General features: G+C 36.5%; 3 protein-coding genes across 3 annotated transcripts in view; 2 read left to right on the top strand and 1 right to left on the bottom strand.

Moving 5' to 3' along the window:
• Positions 1-165: 165 nt before the first annotated feature.
• Positions 166-942, top strand: LOC145671562 (uncharacterized). Its single transcript, XM_081740750.1, has one exon. It carries the CDS (start codon positions 166-168, stop codon positions 940-942), a length of 777 nt encoding a protein of 258 aa, XP_081596876.1.
• Positions 943-1,180: 238 nt separating this feature from the next.
• On the top strand, positions 1,181-4,633 carry LOC145671561 (uncharacterized). The gene has a single exon (XM_081740749.1). The coding sequence runs from the start codon at positions 1,181-1,183 to the stop codon at positions 4,631-4,633; it is 3,453 nt and encodes a 1,150-aa protein (XP_081596875.1).
• A 2,456-nt stretch (positions 4,634-7,089) lies between these two features.
• The window catches only part of LOC145671560 (beta-galactosidase-like), a 137,838-nt gene continuing 128,569 nt past the window's right edge, over positions 7,090-16,358 (bottom strand). The window contains exons 10-12 of the mRNA XM_081740747.1: positions 16,105-16,242; positions 12,493-12,729; positions 7,090-7,555 (exon numbers count right to left, since the gene is read on the bottom strand). Coding sequence (XP_081596873.1) covers positions 7,349-7,555; positions 12,493-12,729; positions 16,105-16,242 — 582 coding nt within the window. The 3' untranslated portion in view covers positions 7,090-7,348. The remainder of the gene's footprint in view (positions 7,556-12,492; positions 12,730-16,104; positions 16,243-16,358) is intronic.

The following is a 16,358-nucleotide window of genomic DNA, read 5'->3' as shown; positions in this document are numbered from 1 at the left end:
GCACGTGCAGTGTCAAACAAAGGTAGTGAAGTGTCAGTGGTGTCTTCGCCTACTTCAAGGAGGAAGTTAAAGCTGCCAAAAATTGAACTAATAAAATACGGAGGTGAAGTTAAAAACTGGTTGAGTTTCTGGAGCCAGTTTAAAAGAATTCATGAGGATAGATTGATGGAAGAAGAAGACAAGTTCCAGTACTTGATCCAAGCCACGGTACAAGGATCCAGAGCTCGTGAAATAGTGGATAGTTTCCCGCCTACAGCAGAGAATTATTCTAAGGTTATTGAATGTTTGAAAAATAGGTTTGGTAGGGAAGAGTTATTAATAGAATTTTATGTGAGGGAACTGCTTGGATTAGTCATTAAAAACGCTACAAGTACAAAGTGCAAGGTTGATACGTCACAGTTGTATGATAAACTTGAATCGTACTTGAGAGCACTAGAATCCATAGGAATGACTACTGATAAGTATGCTGCGATGTTATTTCCATTGGTTGAATCGTGCATACCAGAGGACATTTTAAGAGTGTGGTTGAGAAATGCTAGTGTCACAATAAGTAGCGAGGATGGGCAAGAAAGAACATATGGTGACAAGTTAAACCAGTTGTTGGCGTTCTTGAGAGCGGAAGTTGAAGGTGAGGAAAGAATATCACTTGCAAAAACGGGTTTCAAGTTAATGGAAGCTTCCAATAAGAGGGAGAAAAAGAAGAGAGAAGAGGAGCACGTTATGACCGCGAGTGAATTGTTTGTGGGTGAAAGAAATAAAAATTCTGTTAGTTGTATTTTTTGTGATAAGCATCACGAAAGTAAGGAATGTTTTCATGCTTCAAAGCTTTCTTTGAACAAGAAGCAAGAACTCGTAAAAAAAGAAAAAAGCGTGTTTTGTTTGCTTAAAAGTTGGGCATTTTTCAAAGGCGTGCAAAGCAAAAGTGCAGTGTGTTATTTGTAAACAAAAACATTGGGTGATTATGTGCGCGGAGTTACCGTCCGAACGTAAGGATACTAGCGAATCGGAAAAGGAGGAAGAGAAACCTTAAGCTACCTTGTCTAATCAGTGTTGCACACAAGATGTTGTGTTACAAACTTTACCTGTAGTGTTGGAAGCTAACGGTAAAAGGCGCGTTGTAAGGGCGCTCATTGATTCAGGTTCTCAGCGGTCCTACATTTTGTCTAGTACTGCTAAAGAGATGTGTTACACACCAGTGAAAACTGAACAAGTAATACATGCGTTATTCGGAGGTGGTTCTTCGAAGAAAACAGAACATAAATGTTACAATATAATGTTGAAAGGTAAGGTAGGTAATGGTGCAGTTGAAATACAGGTTTTGGATCAAAGTGTTATTTGTAATCCCATACCAAAACTAAAACCAGGTCCTTGGCTTGAAGAGTTGAAGGCAAATAATATAATTGTCTCAGATATTGGTGTCGGTTCTCCAAAAATCGAAATATTGCTAGGTGCTGATGTTATGGGTAAACTTTATACCGGAACTTTGCATCACTTAGATTGTGGTCTAACTGCTATTCAAACTGTGCTAGGTTGGGTAGTAGTCGGAAAATTGGTCGAGCATATGAGTGAAAGTGTTCATTCTATGGTGACTCTTACTCTTTTGAATCAAAATACACGTTTAGCAGATTTGTGGAATTTAGAAGCCATAGGAATTTCTGACCCCTGTGAAACCTTGAGAAAAAGTGAAATAGACGCAGCGGTTTTAGATCATTTTGAGAAAACTGTAACTGTTAACGAAGAGGGAAGATATGAGACTTGTTTACCTTGGCTAGATGGCAACAGTGATATTCCCGATAACCGAGATCTATCGGAGAAGCGACTAAGAAAAGCAAGTGAGAAATTAATAGCGGATGGAAAGTTTGATGAGTATAGCGCAATTTTTGAAGACTGGAAAAATGAAGGAATTATAGAAGAAGTTCCAGAAGAAGAGTTAGGTAATCGAGGGCATTATTTACCTCATCGGGGAGTCTTTAAAGTAAATTCCACGACAAATGTTAGACCTGTTTTTGACGCTTCGTGTAAAGAAAAGGGATCTCGTTCCTTAAATGATTGTCTAGCAAAGGGACCTAATATGTTAGAACTTATTCCTGCCATTCTCATGAATTTCAGAAAGAAAGGGATAGGTGTTGTTTCGGACATAAGAAGAGCTTTTTTACAAATCTCTATTAATCCAGCAGATCGCGACTACTTACGTTTTTTGTGGTGGCAAGATTATAAAGAACAGGTGATTAAAGTGTTTCGACACCGCAGGGTGGTTTTTGGAGTTAACTGTAGTCCCTTTCTTTTGCATGCTGTAATAGACCACCACTTGAAACAATACAATTATCCTTATAGTAGTGTAACTGAGAAGCTTAAAACTTCCATGTATGTTGATAATTGTGTAACATCCGTTGATTCTGAAAATGAATTGAAAGAGTTTATTGAACAAGCAACGAACATTATGGCTGAAGGAAAATTTGAGTTAAGAGGGTGGGAGCATACTACGTTGTGCAAAGAAGAACAGAAATGTGTACCAATATCTGTTCTAGGTTTATTGTGGGACAAGCAAGATGATGTTTTATTTTGTGACATAAACTTAAGTGAGAAACCTCCTGAACGAGTAACGAGAAGAGTTGTTTTGTCCTTTGCGCAACGAGTGTTTGATCCAATTGGTTTCAGTTGTCCTGTTACTCTTTTTCCAAAACTCTGGTTACAGGAAACGTGGAAAGAAAAGTTGAGTTGGGATACTGAATTACCGGAAAAAACAAGCAAACAGTTTCTTAAATGGTTAGAAGAACTTACTTTGTTAAGGACTGTAAAAATACCCAGGTGTGTTTCGTTTGTAGACATAGAATCTTCTAGTTTACACATATTCTGTGATTCATCTAAAATGTCCTATGCTGCAGTAGTGTTTTTCAGAACTGAGGTTAATGGCACTGTTTCAGTACAATTATTGCAAGCTAAATCGAGAATCGCGCCACTGAAGGGTATCACTATACCTAGATTAGAATTACTGCCATGTTTCATAGGAGCTCGTTTAGCGAATTTTGTGAAAACAGCAATGGGTTTTGAAAAGATCAAAGAATATTTTTGGACGGATTCATCTACAGCTTTGTGTTGGATACAGAGTGAAGGACCATGGGCAACATTTGTTAATAATAGGGTGAAGGAAATACGCAATTTAACAAATGTAGAAGATTGGCGTCATATTTCAGGGCAATATAACCCGGCGGACCTGCCTTCCCGAGGATGTTCAGTTAGTAAACTTTTAGAATCGCAATGGTGGGAGGGTCCCCAGTGGCTCAAGCAAGAAGAAACAGATTGGCCTCGATCTACTGTCATGACAAATAAAGAAGAAGTAAGTGCTGAAAGAAAAAGGGGATTGGTGATGAGCATGTACGTTGAGAGTAAAGTAGATCCGTGGTACTGTACATATTTTTCGAAGTATTCAAAGATAGTAAGAATGGTTGCTTGGATTATTCGATTCTGTAACAATGCAAAGAAATCAAATGAACGAGTTTGCGGAGAGCTGACAGCTATTGAGCTTAATTCAGCAGAACGAATTTTAATCAGGAACGTACAAGACGAAAGTTTTTCAAGTGACAGGAAGTCCGAATTGAAGTCTCTTGATATTTTCCAGGATAAGGAAGGTATTTACCGAGTAAAGACGAAGCTAACAGAACGTCAGGATGAAGAAGATTTTAAGTTCCCTATGATTCTACCTAGTAAGCATAAATTGGTGGAATTGCTGATTTTTGAGCAACATGTCAGTGTGAATCATGCTGGTGTAAGTGTAGTATTGACTTCTCTCAGAGAAAGATTTTGGATTCTCAAAGGTAGAAGAACGGTAAAAAGGATTCTTGCTCAATGTGTTAGATGTAAACGACATGAGACAAAAGGGATTCAGTGCATTCCCGCTCCGCTACCTGAAGAGCGAATACGAGATGCTTCTCCCTTTGAAGTGACCGGTGTTGATTTAAGTGGCCCTCTTATTTTGAAAGATGGTACAAAAGCTTGGATTATCCTATTTACGTGTGCTGTGATAAGAGCTGTTCACCTTGAACTCACCACATCTTTGTCCACTAAGAGTTTCCTGCTTGGATTTAGAAGGTTCATTGCTCGGCGAGGACGTCCGAAGATTGTGTTTAGTGATAATGGGACAAATTTCGTAGGCGCAAGTAATTTGCTCAATGAAGTGGACTGGAATGAAATACAAAGAGAAGCCTCAGTAAGAAGAATCGAATGGAAATTCAATCCGCCTACAGCGGCATGGTGGGGTGGTTTCTGGGAGAGACTTATACAGATTGTCAAAAGGCTTCTAAGGAGAGTATTGGGACGTGCATCTCTACAGTATGAGGAGTTACTGACCATTGTATGTGATTGTGAGGCTACAGTAAATTCAAGACCCCTGACTTATGTTTCTGATGATCCACATGATCCCATTCCTATTACACCGGCAATGTTCTTGCAAGATATTTCTAGTGTAGGTGTACCAGATTTAGATAATTTGGATCGTTTCTTTTTTGACAAGAAATTTCGACATCAACAAAATTTAAGAGATATTTTAAGGAAACGCTTTCGGAATGAATATTTAAGCCAATTAATACAACGGCCTGGGAAGACAGATACCAAAACATCAAGAAAGGTGATGTAGTTCTGTTGGAGCTAGAAGATAAGAAGAGAGTGGCTTGGCCCTTGGCTAAAGTCATTGACGTGTATCCTGGTAGAGACGGACTGTACAGAGTTGTTCGTTTGAAAACTTCATCGGGTGAGATGATTCGACCCATTCAACGTGTGTTTCCTTTGGAAATAACTTCCGGTGAGGAACTACTTGCAGAGAAAGTTAAAGGGATTTCAAGTGTACCTAAAGTTGAAAAGACTGTAACCACAAGGAGTGGTAGGCAAGTGAAATTCCCTAAGAAATTTTTAGATTGAGACTGTACCTTATGTAATATATATATTTGTTTGATTAATGTATTAATCAAAGGTGGGAGGATGTTAAGTTTGTAGCAAGAGGTGAGAAACTGTTGTAGCAAGAGGTGAAAAACTTGTCTGTGTAGTAGTCTGTGGTTTTTACTAGAGAATAAAGGAGGCAAAAATGTAACAGTTTTTAGAGGAAGATTAAACGGGTAGTTTAATTCTGTTCCTAATCGATCTCTAATCAGCTTTAAAATAACATTGTAAGTAATGTAGGCTTTTTTTTTTTTTTTGTAAATTAACTGTTACCAACAGAGCGAAAAAAAATACTACATACTGCTCTGCTATCTTTCGACATTACCCGCAACTGTTCGTTTTTAAATTTGTTAACAATTACATTATTTTTTTAATTGTCGAAAGGTTTGTCGGTGTGTGTGAAAGTACTACTACTAATAATAATAACAATGAAGCGACATTTAAACAGTTCATAACTGATTTACAAGGAGCCGAGAATGTATACTAAATTAAGATTTTTCTTTTCTTTTTCTTTTTTTTTTTTGGTAATAATAATATGCACTACAATGGTATGCAGAGTCTTGCTGGAAACAAATATAAACTCGTGAGAATAGGATATTATTGTTATTATTATCATTATTAAAAATTTGAGAATTCAAAGCTGTATCTAAAATGGCAGAAGGGGTCAGCCAAAAATCACATATAACCAACGACCAAAAAGAAACGGGAGAGAGGGAGTGAGGTATGCATTGTTTATGAAGGAGTCATTAGGTAAGCAAGGTTCGGAACCACTAGTATACAGGATGTACCATTTACCTTGAAAAACTCTTGTAACTTTTAAATTCAATCCTTTATTAATTTAATTTTTAAATTAATAAAAATCAATTAAATTTTGTATTATGGAAGTATCTACAGGTATGGAAGTATCTACAGGAATACAGCGTATTCCTGTAGATACTTCCATAATACAAAATTTAATTGATTTTTATCAATGAATTTAAAAGTTACACGAGTTTTTCAAGGTTAAATGGTCCATTCTGTATACTGACATACTCCACAATACCACCCAATTAACAGGTGTTGTCAAAATAAGATAAAGTTACATTTAAAAAAGAATGCATTATACCAAATTATTAATTTCAAATCTATATGCTAAAGCAAACTTATAGTACCACATCTATTATTCAGTGTTAAAAATTAAGGACACCATGACCACAGTATCACAAACATCCGTAAACATTCAAATTTTGGAGGCTTCTGCAAGAGTAATAACGCAAGTGAGACGGATGTATTAACGCAATCGGAAGTACCTTTATACCGAATACTATGACGTATTTCTAAAAGTAAAAAAGTGAAAATTTTCAGTTTTACGTCCCACGATATGGCGTGGAGGCTAAAAAACGCGGCAATCATGATGATTAATGAAGTAATGAAATGAGTGAAGTGGGAGGAAACGGGAGAATCCAGAGGAAATCCATGCACATGATGTTTGTCTATCACAAAGTCCACTTAGCGCGAACTGGAATCAAACCAGAGACAACACGTACCAAAAGTGAACGCTCTACCACTGAGCCGCCGCCGTCCTTGACGTATTTCTAGCAAGTAGAAATAATTACAAGTTACTGAAAATTTTACCTTTTTCAAAAGGTTTTATTTCGAAAAGATTGTTTAGATAAGTATCACATTCAAACCCTTAGATAATTTCCAATACACATAAAGATCATAATGTCAATTACAGCAATTTGACTTCTCAACCCGTTCCGTAGATATGAAAAAAATGGGTAGAGATGATTATATTTTTACAAAGACGTAGTTGGAAATTGTTTTAAAAAATGTTTTCACCTGCTTGTGTAACATTACAGCAATAGATTATGCTGGTTGTAAGTACGACACACTCCGGTAATAACATAATTTTCACCTGTATTGCGAACTTTACCAATGTTCAGCTTATCATCGAAACGGATTAAGGTATCAAATTGATATAAATGACATTATAAACGGCATCCGACGTATATTGACACTTCGTTATCAATAATTTTCTGGAAGTTCAATAATAATTCTTTAAAAAGTTTTTCGATTTATATACAGTACTTGATGTTCAGAAACGATAATGGATTAGGCGTCATTCATTAATTACTTAACGAATTGTATTTACTACTTAATTGTTGATTATTTAACAGTTATTTTAAAAGGCGCCCTTGATATCTGTTGGAAACGGCGATCCTTATTTATCTGCTGGATGTTGAAACGTTCGCTAAAAAGGAGCCCCTAGTGCATCTGCAGTAGGTGACACTGCTGGTTGAACAAGAGATCACCGCTCTGTGGCCTAATAGTTGCAGTGGTAAAGAAACGCTCAGAAAACACATTAAACAAATATATATTTATTAGTATTACAAGATATAAATCATTCATGACATGCACGCAAATATACGCTAAATTATGATGTAGATTTATCTATCTCATGTTCTTGTACAAATTTTGCAATGCAACTGTCACTACTAGCGCAGGGTGCCCTCTCTAGCTCAAAAATGACAATTTCATTGCCTTGCGAAAGAAGATAACTACCTGGCACGTACAGAGTTACTTGAGGTCCGACAGCGGGCCAATATCGACCAAGATTGTAGCCATTAATGAATGCCACACCCTGAAATTAGAACAAAAAATTATTACTACGAAATATACATCACACATATATAACATAGAATGCTTGATATTTTATTTACTATAATTTTCAATGGAGTTGATCATATTTATAGGAGCACTTACATTTACCGGTATATCCATTTTCTATCTTTTCTTTATTCTTTGCACAAGAAATACAAAAATTTCGCAATATAGAAATACATAAGTGCATTGAGTTAATCTGCCCGACACCGGAAGATAGACATGGCTTCTGGAAGTCCGAAGTCCTGTCATCTCTGAATACAGAGAACGTTAAACTCTATTAATAAAGGGGATCTAGGAAGTCCGATTTCCTTTGGAGAAGTATTAGCACTTACAAGTAGGAAATTTGACTTATTAATTTCTGTAGCAGTTAATTTTTCCTTATACTTTTATTTTATTCCATTAATATTTTGTATATTGTTATTTTTATAATTTAGTATGTTTATGTACTTTTTATGTATATTCTTTAATATATTGGATACTTCCAATATATTACTTTTCTTCTTTCTTTAAATAAAATAAATAAATAAAATGTAAAAATGATCAAACGAATATGCAGAATACGGTAGCTATATTGCTGAAAAATACAGTAAATGTATAAAAAGTTGAATATCTTAAGGAAGTAATAACGAGGCACGTCGCAACATGGATAATGATTAGGGGCAGGAGTTTTTCGCAAGTTGCGAAATCGCGAAAGTTTTCCGACAATGCCGAGAGTTGGGTTTTCAACGAACTACGTCAGACTGAATAAGGAAATAAGTATTTTGAAGTCTCTAGAAAATGCGATAACTGACATTTTGAGCGAAATATGCCGCAAAACGTGCAAAATTGCAAATTTTTTAAAATGTCAACTTCAGTTGTTAAAATACTGGAATAGAAAGTCTTCCGAGCAACGTTTTCCTTTTGCAACTGCCAACGCTGATTACTACTAACTTCCGTTTCAAGTTCATAGCTGATAAGTGTACAATGTGAAATATTCAGCGTCGTGTTAAAACAGCAGAAATCCTCACTTCGGTGTTTTTGTGGAATACGTACGCTAAAAGAGTTTATAATTTTAAAATGGCGAATAAAAAGGGAACTGTACAAGATTATGCAAGTGAATTTGCCAGTGAAGGCTTGTATATAAATGATATCCAAACTTTAATGTGTAAATTTTGTAGTTCAAGCATTGAATGAAAAAAGAAAGGTAGTGTACAAAAAACATATAAAGTCGACAGGACATAAACGTAACAAAAACAGAGTTGAGTGTGGACCAAGCAGTGCGCAGAGACAAATTACGTTGGAAGATTTTGAAATGCACAGAAGGCAAAAGTAGAAAATATTGAGTTAATAAATGAGACTATCGAGATGTTGCTGAAGTGCAATATACCCATAGAAAAAATTGACACCCTGCATTTCGTGCGTTGTATATTAGAGCTTGTAAAATAATTTACTTAGCGACAAAATGAGAAATTTTATATCTCAAAATGCGACAAAAATACGAAATTTTAAATTTCAATTGCGAAAAACTGACCCTAATAATGATTCGCATTTGGTGCCTTATGTTCATTGGAGAAACCTTGCAAATATGCCTGCCATATTATTTTCATTAGAATACGGAACACCTTCGATCTCCCCCCTCCAGACCTCTAGGCAGCCCCAAAATGTAGGAGGGGGGAAGTAGAAGTTAGGGAAGTCCAAACATATATGTGTGTAGCATATTATAGTTCATTTGCAAGCGTGCCATGTAAATTTTAGGGGGGGCAATAAAAATTTAGGGGGTCCAGCTTCCATGCCCCCGTGGATACGTGCCCTTTCTTTACTTTCCAACCCAATCCAATGAACTGCAACTCTGATTATGAACAACAGTATACTAGGCGAAAATTCCCTCAGCTGCAGCTACTTTTCTTTCTTCTTTCCCTGCAATTAATTGTACGGAGTGAAGATATTTATAATCCAACTACAAAAGAATCACCTCGCTTTATTTAACAAATAATCTCGTTTTATTTAAATCAGTGATACAATCTACCTTCTATGTTCTTCGTGCGTTTAGCAATATTTATTTGCATGGCTGTATTTGCCAGAATTTTGTTTGTCAGTATAATCTGGTGAAAACTAGCTGATTTTTCTCCTTGTGTCGTCGTGGGTAACTGTCAGGACCAGATTTACATATTTCTAAGCCCTAGACCAGAGCACACTTCTGTGCCCATAGCCTCTCAAAAGTATTATTTATAATCAGCGACGGCTCTAGCCAATTTACCATCCTGTGCAATGGCTTCATTTGCAACCCCCTTTCTCCAGAAAGAACAAATCTTAAAATCCAATATTTTAAGTATGCCATCCCATCATGAACAACGAAGGGGAGGGAAATAGTACTCAGACTCTGAAAGGCTTAAACACTACAAATACAATCTCGTTTTTTCTTTTTTTCTTTAAATAATCTTATTATGTCAGTGAAAGATAAAGCAAACACACCTGCAGAGGAAGGATGATATTTCTTTTTATAGAATGAAATATCGAGCTTCAATCTATTGCGAATTTTGTAGTCAACTTCATAGTTCAAATTCGTTGCTTTCAGAAATGAGTACTTCTCCTTCAAATTGGAAGAAAACGTGTACTTCAGTTTAAGCATTCTTGTTGTTACAAAATTGGAACACTCAATTTGTAATCTACAATATAACCTCGTTTATCGGGACTAACTGGGACCAAAGGCAATCCGGAAAATCTAAAATCCGAACAATCCTGGTAATATAGGTTCAGCAAAACAAATTCTTAAATAAACAGACTTATTGTTTATTACGATAACTTTTCACATAATTTCTTAACAAAGAATTGGTCCACTGTCTTCTGTTTCAAACACATGTGGCGTTTGAATGAAGAACGCTTACGGAACTGTACATTTAATCAAAATTAAAAGCAATTGTTTGGAGTAATTATAGTTATGTTCTTGCTATCATAGTTAGAAATTATTATCTATGTTAATATTCAATTAAAAAATGTCTGATCCGGACTATCCGGAGATCCAGATCAACGAGGCCAGATAACCGGGCTATACTGTATTATCAACAACAGTTCAGCTGCTCGTTAACTTTACCAAAGATTTCACAACTGCAACTCTATGCTGCGAGTCTATTGGCTTGCTCGCTATCAAATCGGAGAGGGTGGTGTGATAACTTACTCGAAGCTGTTACATGTTTCAGCTGATTGTTCATTCACTAATTACAGGATTACAGCCAATGTCAGAATTTTTGATTTTTCACTTTCCGAATAAGCTGATATTGATGGCAGAAATGGGACAGGATTAGGCCTAAAATACGGGACACTTCCCTGTCCCGACTAAATTTACGGGTACGTGGAATACTCAGGCCCAAAATCGGGACTGTCCCGTGTTTTACTGGAGTTAGTATGTGTAAATAGAACGCAAATAAGATACAGTTGGAACAGAGATTGATTTTGTGATTTAAGATTCGGGACATATGCCAGGCTTACTTGCAAAGGATTAAATTGTATACTATAAATTACCTTTAAAAACATTTATACTGTGTTTTGTTTGCAGAACCTTATTCCTATGAGCAATGCACAACAAAGGCTTCGAAAACAAATTGAACCTCCATAGGATTAGCAACACCTGGGTAATAATGTAGTTTCTCTCGGAGCCCCAAGTTACTCGATATGACAAAGTATTTGCGAGGTTTTGCAGGAATTGCAGAGATATTTTGATCCAGAAACAGTTCCACATAGCATTCAGTAGCATTTACAAAATGTTCTTACATGTCCTATGCGTTTTAATATGACTATTAGAACACCAAGGGACTACCTGAAACTTTTTCGAGTATTTTTCGGATCACTGTAGTCCTACTTGTGTCTTACGAAGCATCTGTCAAAAGAAATTGTAATTTTGCTAAGGATCCCTGTTGCCTCCAAAAGGCACATCTCACACCATTGCAAAGAGATCACTACCTTACCGGCACGATAGATCCATGATTTGATGTGGTTGTCGCCGCATACGCACATAACTATCTGCTCGAAAAAACTGAAAAGCTGATTTGTTAGATCGGACAACACGGCACTAGTTGTTCACCGTCTAATTTCAATGTTCTTTGGCCCGAACCCAGCAGTATAAAGTACCTAATTGTTAACACTGACACTCGCATGAGTATACAAGTAGCAAATCTCAAGGCATGTACTGTGCAGTGTACAGCAGGTTGACTTATGTCTTGTTCCGTTCCGTTGATATATTGTAAATTGCCCTCATAGCGTGGTTATCATCCTGATTACACACCGGTGGTCGTGTTCTTGTGTTCCTCATGAGTACCCATAATATAATTTACTGCTGATAAAAAATTCGGAATTGAAACATCCCTAGTAGACCATTCAAATGTTGATCTAGAAGTCCCAGATGGTGCTCAATTCTTCAAAGGAATCCAGTCACCCTGTTTCGACAAGCTGGGTACCCACGGTCAAACGGTGTACAGGCATTCATGACACTATTGACACCAGCCACAACTAATGAGATTGTGCCAATACCATAACAAATAAAATGTCCGGCTCATAGTTTACTCCAAGTGTGGGAGCTACCAGTGTTTCTTGGGATGCTATGTCAAATATTTTTTGCACTTGAGTTTATATTATGAAAAGTACTTTTATTACTTATATTTACTTCCATCTCACTAAAATTTACTGTACATTGACAATAATGGGGTCATTTATATTTATCAGATATTACCACAAATACTACACATTTCTTAAACGACGCTTTATAACTGCTAGGAAAACCATATGCTGTTACATCTGAATCACTTTATGAACAATTCTCGTTCCCGTTCAGTGGATTTTAACAATGGACTGCATGCACAATACGATTCCAAAGGTTTAAAATTTTATCTTCATTAAAAAGTAATTACACTAAGAAAAGAAGAGAAAAAAACTTGATCGAACCTTGTAAAAGCCGTCAAGCTTCAGAAATGTATCCAGTGGTTCCTCATCACTTGGCAGGTCAAAGTGTCCATAATAAAACTGGGCACCTCTAAAAGTGACTTTGTATTGAACGTCCCTCATACTTGTGCTGGCATCTTTGGCATAAAGTTGAATTTCGGTGACATTGTTCAACGGCAGTTTATACATTGTCCACCCTGTTTGATTATGATTGTTAATTGTTACATTTGTTAGAATACCCTGAAATATACAAGCCAAGAAAATGTATTTAATAAGAGTTTTCTGTTCCAATATTATTTCTTTACTTTATTAACATGAGTATAAGAAGAAATTTACAAACTCTTCTTTCAAGAACATAAAATATTGAACAAATAATATTTTGTACGATAAACTCAACCTGGATATTGCGTGACGTACCAGCTGCAGCTATCTTTAAATTTAATTTTTGATTATTATGTGGAAATACCATTCCAGTACAAGCCTGAGACGAATTGCATCATCGAGCTAAAATTTACTTCGGGATCAGGATCTTTTTAATTTGCTCATGGTAACATACTCGAGTGGCTGGCTTGAGTTCTTTCTAAAATTTGTTGTGTGACCACAAAGTCGCTTTACACGTGAATATATTTCATCTCTATATTACTAATACTTACAGTTATGTGTCCAAAATATCCGTATGCTCACCTTCATTTCCCCTGTACAACTTGATACGCCTCTATGCCCTCCTACTCATCCGCTTTAACAGCTGCGGCGTCATAAGCTGAAAGGTTTTAAGCACACTTGCCCACATCATTGTCCACGTACCGCTTCTTTCTCACGTGTGATTTGATGGTACTCCAGAGCGCATTGTCTGAGGATAACGGACTAGTGAATTTGGAGAAGAACGTCCTATACACCGGCCAGGGAAAGATGTTTTCAGGTGTTCACGTACAGCAAGTGCAAAGTTGGCGGGAGCTCCTTCGTGTTGGTAAATAACCGTGTTGTTGATGCCCAGATTATGCACTTATGGAAGGAATCAATCATTCAACATATCCAAGTATAACATGGGTAACGGAACCCTCAAAGATATATGGACCAAAGATGTGTTGTTCAGTCATTTCTGTACAAATCATGACGTGCGGAGGATTGTTCTCAATTTCTTGCTAAAGTTATGGATTTTCCTTTGCCAATACCAAGACGTTCCTATCCCGCTAACTGAGATAATAGCAAAGATACCACACCTACAAAAAGATACCACACACTTCCTACCGACGGTTTAAACATTCTCGGTTAGTTCATTGATGGCTATTGACGGAATGCGTGCCGGCTTAAATCCATTTTCATTTGGAGCTGCATTATGCTCCTTGCGATTCCAAATTCTGCAGAATGCTTTCTGGTCTACTTGGAGGGTGAACCCCTCACTGACTCACTAACTTCTGCACACATTTCCTGTCGGATTGATGGACGACCAGAACGAGGAGCATCCAAAACACTTCTCAGGCTAAAAGCTTTTTTTTTTTTCTTCCACGTGATCAAATGCTGATGACTCGATAAATCATTACAGAACCGTTCGCGAAACCTATCCATCACTTGCGGCATATTCTCATTGTTTTGCTTTCGTTTATGAACCCACACACTTGCCTCTAAGCATTCCTCTAAAGTGAAGTTATTGGTATCTGCCATTGTTGTTCACCAAACATGGAAATGCGAGACAATGAACTCTTCGCTTCGCGGGTAGTTATGTGGCAGTTTTGCGGCAATCATGTGACAATTCGCGTGAGAAGCACTGTTGCCATATCAGTGATTACGATAGGAGATTTAAATTACAAGCATTCAGTTTGGGTGTAAAGAGACTGTCTGACCAGCCTGTACGATAAATTAATTAATTCATTAGGATGCGCGTTTTCAATTTTAAGACAAATATAACGTAAGAGTTGATCAAATTGATGAACATATAGGTAGATTGACAAGACAGTTGTAGATAAAAAGAAAAAAAATCAGATACGACTTAGTCGAAGGCGTAATATTGTTTCAAGGATGAGGAAGAACTACTAAAAGATGTAATTTTCAGAATTCGGGACGTGGTGGCAATACCAATCATTTATAGTGTTAAATGAATATTACTTTTAAAATAATAAAAATATTGAAATGTATGACAAAATAAATGTCGAAGAATTTGATGAAATATAACCACATTGAAGAAAGGATAAGTGTAAAATACACATTAGACATAAAGGAATAAATTTAGTGGTGTACTTCCAAGTTTTAATGCCCGTCTTCAATAAAATAACATGAAGGAATACAGTAGAGCGTCGATTATCCGAACGTCGGTCAACCGAACGACCGCTTAACCGAACTGTGTACTCGCTCGCACCTGTTACTCTCCCACCCTACCGTCCATCATCCCCCTCACTCCCAAACCTGGTTTCCCACAGTAGTCGCCGCACTGAGCCACCGCTGGCGGAACATTGCTTCTAATGGGGCTTTCATAAGGCGCTGCTGACCGGCCAAGCCGCCAGTCGCTGTGTTTCAACAATCAGCACACTTCTGTCGGTTTGGCATTCGCTGTAGAAGTAGCGGCAGTATCAAAGCTGTTCACAGCAACAGCTGCGCCAGCTTAGAGTTGAGGCATGCCGCTCCGCGCATGGCAAATAAACATGTACAGTTCGATTATCCGAACAAACCAGTTTTCCGAACACCCATGCCCCCAATTACTTCGGATAATCGACGCTCTACTGTATAAGTTTTTCCATATTAAGAAAACTACACAAGAAAGGAAAAATTACGAACTTGGGAGTTTGAATCCCTCTTGATGAAGTTCTGTGTACACTTCTGCAAATATTTGTATTCATAGCAATGGGAATTAGATGCAAACACGTATTTATGTAGCTTAAAAGATAGAAAACGTGAAAACGTTTGAAAGTATTTTTCACTTTCAAAGTCTTAGAAACATCTTGCAGATACGTAGTTACACATAATAATAGTTTTTATAACGGCATTAGATTCAAAAAATAGTTCGGTTAAGCCAGTACCTATAATTTAAAGATATTTAATCAATATGCATCATGCTATATTGTATCACAGTGAAATAAGTTAATTACATTGTTTTGATCATACATGCTATTTCAAAGTTACGAATGTGCAAATTTGGCTGCTTTCATTTACATTGATAATCTAAAATTTAATCCGTCACACTATTGCACTTCATAGTCTACCATAGCAAAGATATCAACATGAGATTTGTCTGTAATCAGGTTGAAATGAAATAACCTCTTGTTTACTATGAAAACATAGGCGACTTTCTCAAAAACACTTATTTTACACATTAGTGTCTTCAGTGTGGAATGGATTCTCTTTCTCTATCTATACATCTATTTATTTATCTATATAGATAGATAGATATAAGAATTTTTAAGCATGTTACATTAATATTAATTACAAACATTTTGAATTTACAGTGGTGTAAAACAACCTGTTGTTATGTAACACTTTTGAGCTTTTTTGTAGAGTCCATAATGCTCAAATTTTGTTTTAATTTAACAGGCTTTTAAGCATTAATAGCTAACATTGCTTTCAAATATTGTTTACTTTCAATATTATATGTTTATCATCTCTAAGTAATAGTAGAAAACGTACCTTAAATTCTTTATCTATATTGTTTCCAAAATTAAGACGACCTTGATTTTCCATGAGAATTTGCAGCTTTTGTCCTTGGGTTGAAATGAAAGGCAGAGAATATATTTGCCTAATGCGACTTAGAGTACCCACAAATTCCTGAAACACCACGATAAAAATTCAAAAAAGGTATCACATAAACAGAAATAAAGATACTAAAAAAATCAGATTTCAATACACATACATTTATTTCATTGTTCAATATTTTATTTTTT

This window comes from Thermobia domestica, chromosome 15, assembly GCF_964235325.1.
Source record: "Thermobia domestica chromosome 15, izTheDome1.hap1.1, whole genome shotgun sequence".
Taxonomy (NCBI): Eukaryota; Metazoa; Arthropoda; class Insecta; order Zygentoma; family Lepismatidae; genus Thermobia; species Thermobia domestica.
The sequence above is the reverse complement of the archived record's forward strand: the minus strand, read 5'-3'. Positions and strand labels throughout refer to the sequence as shown.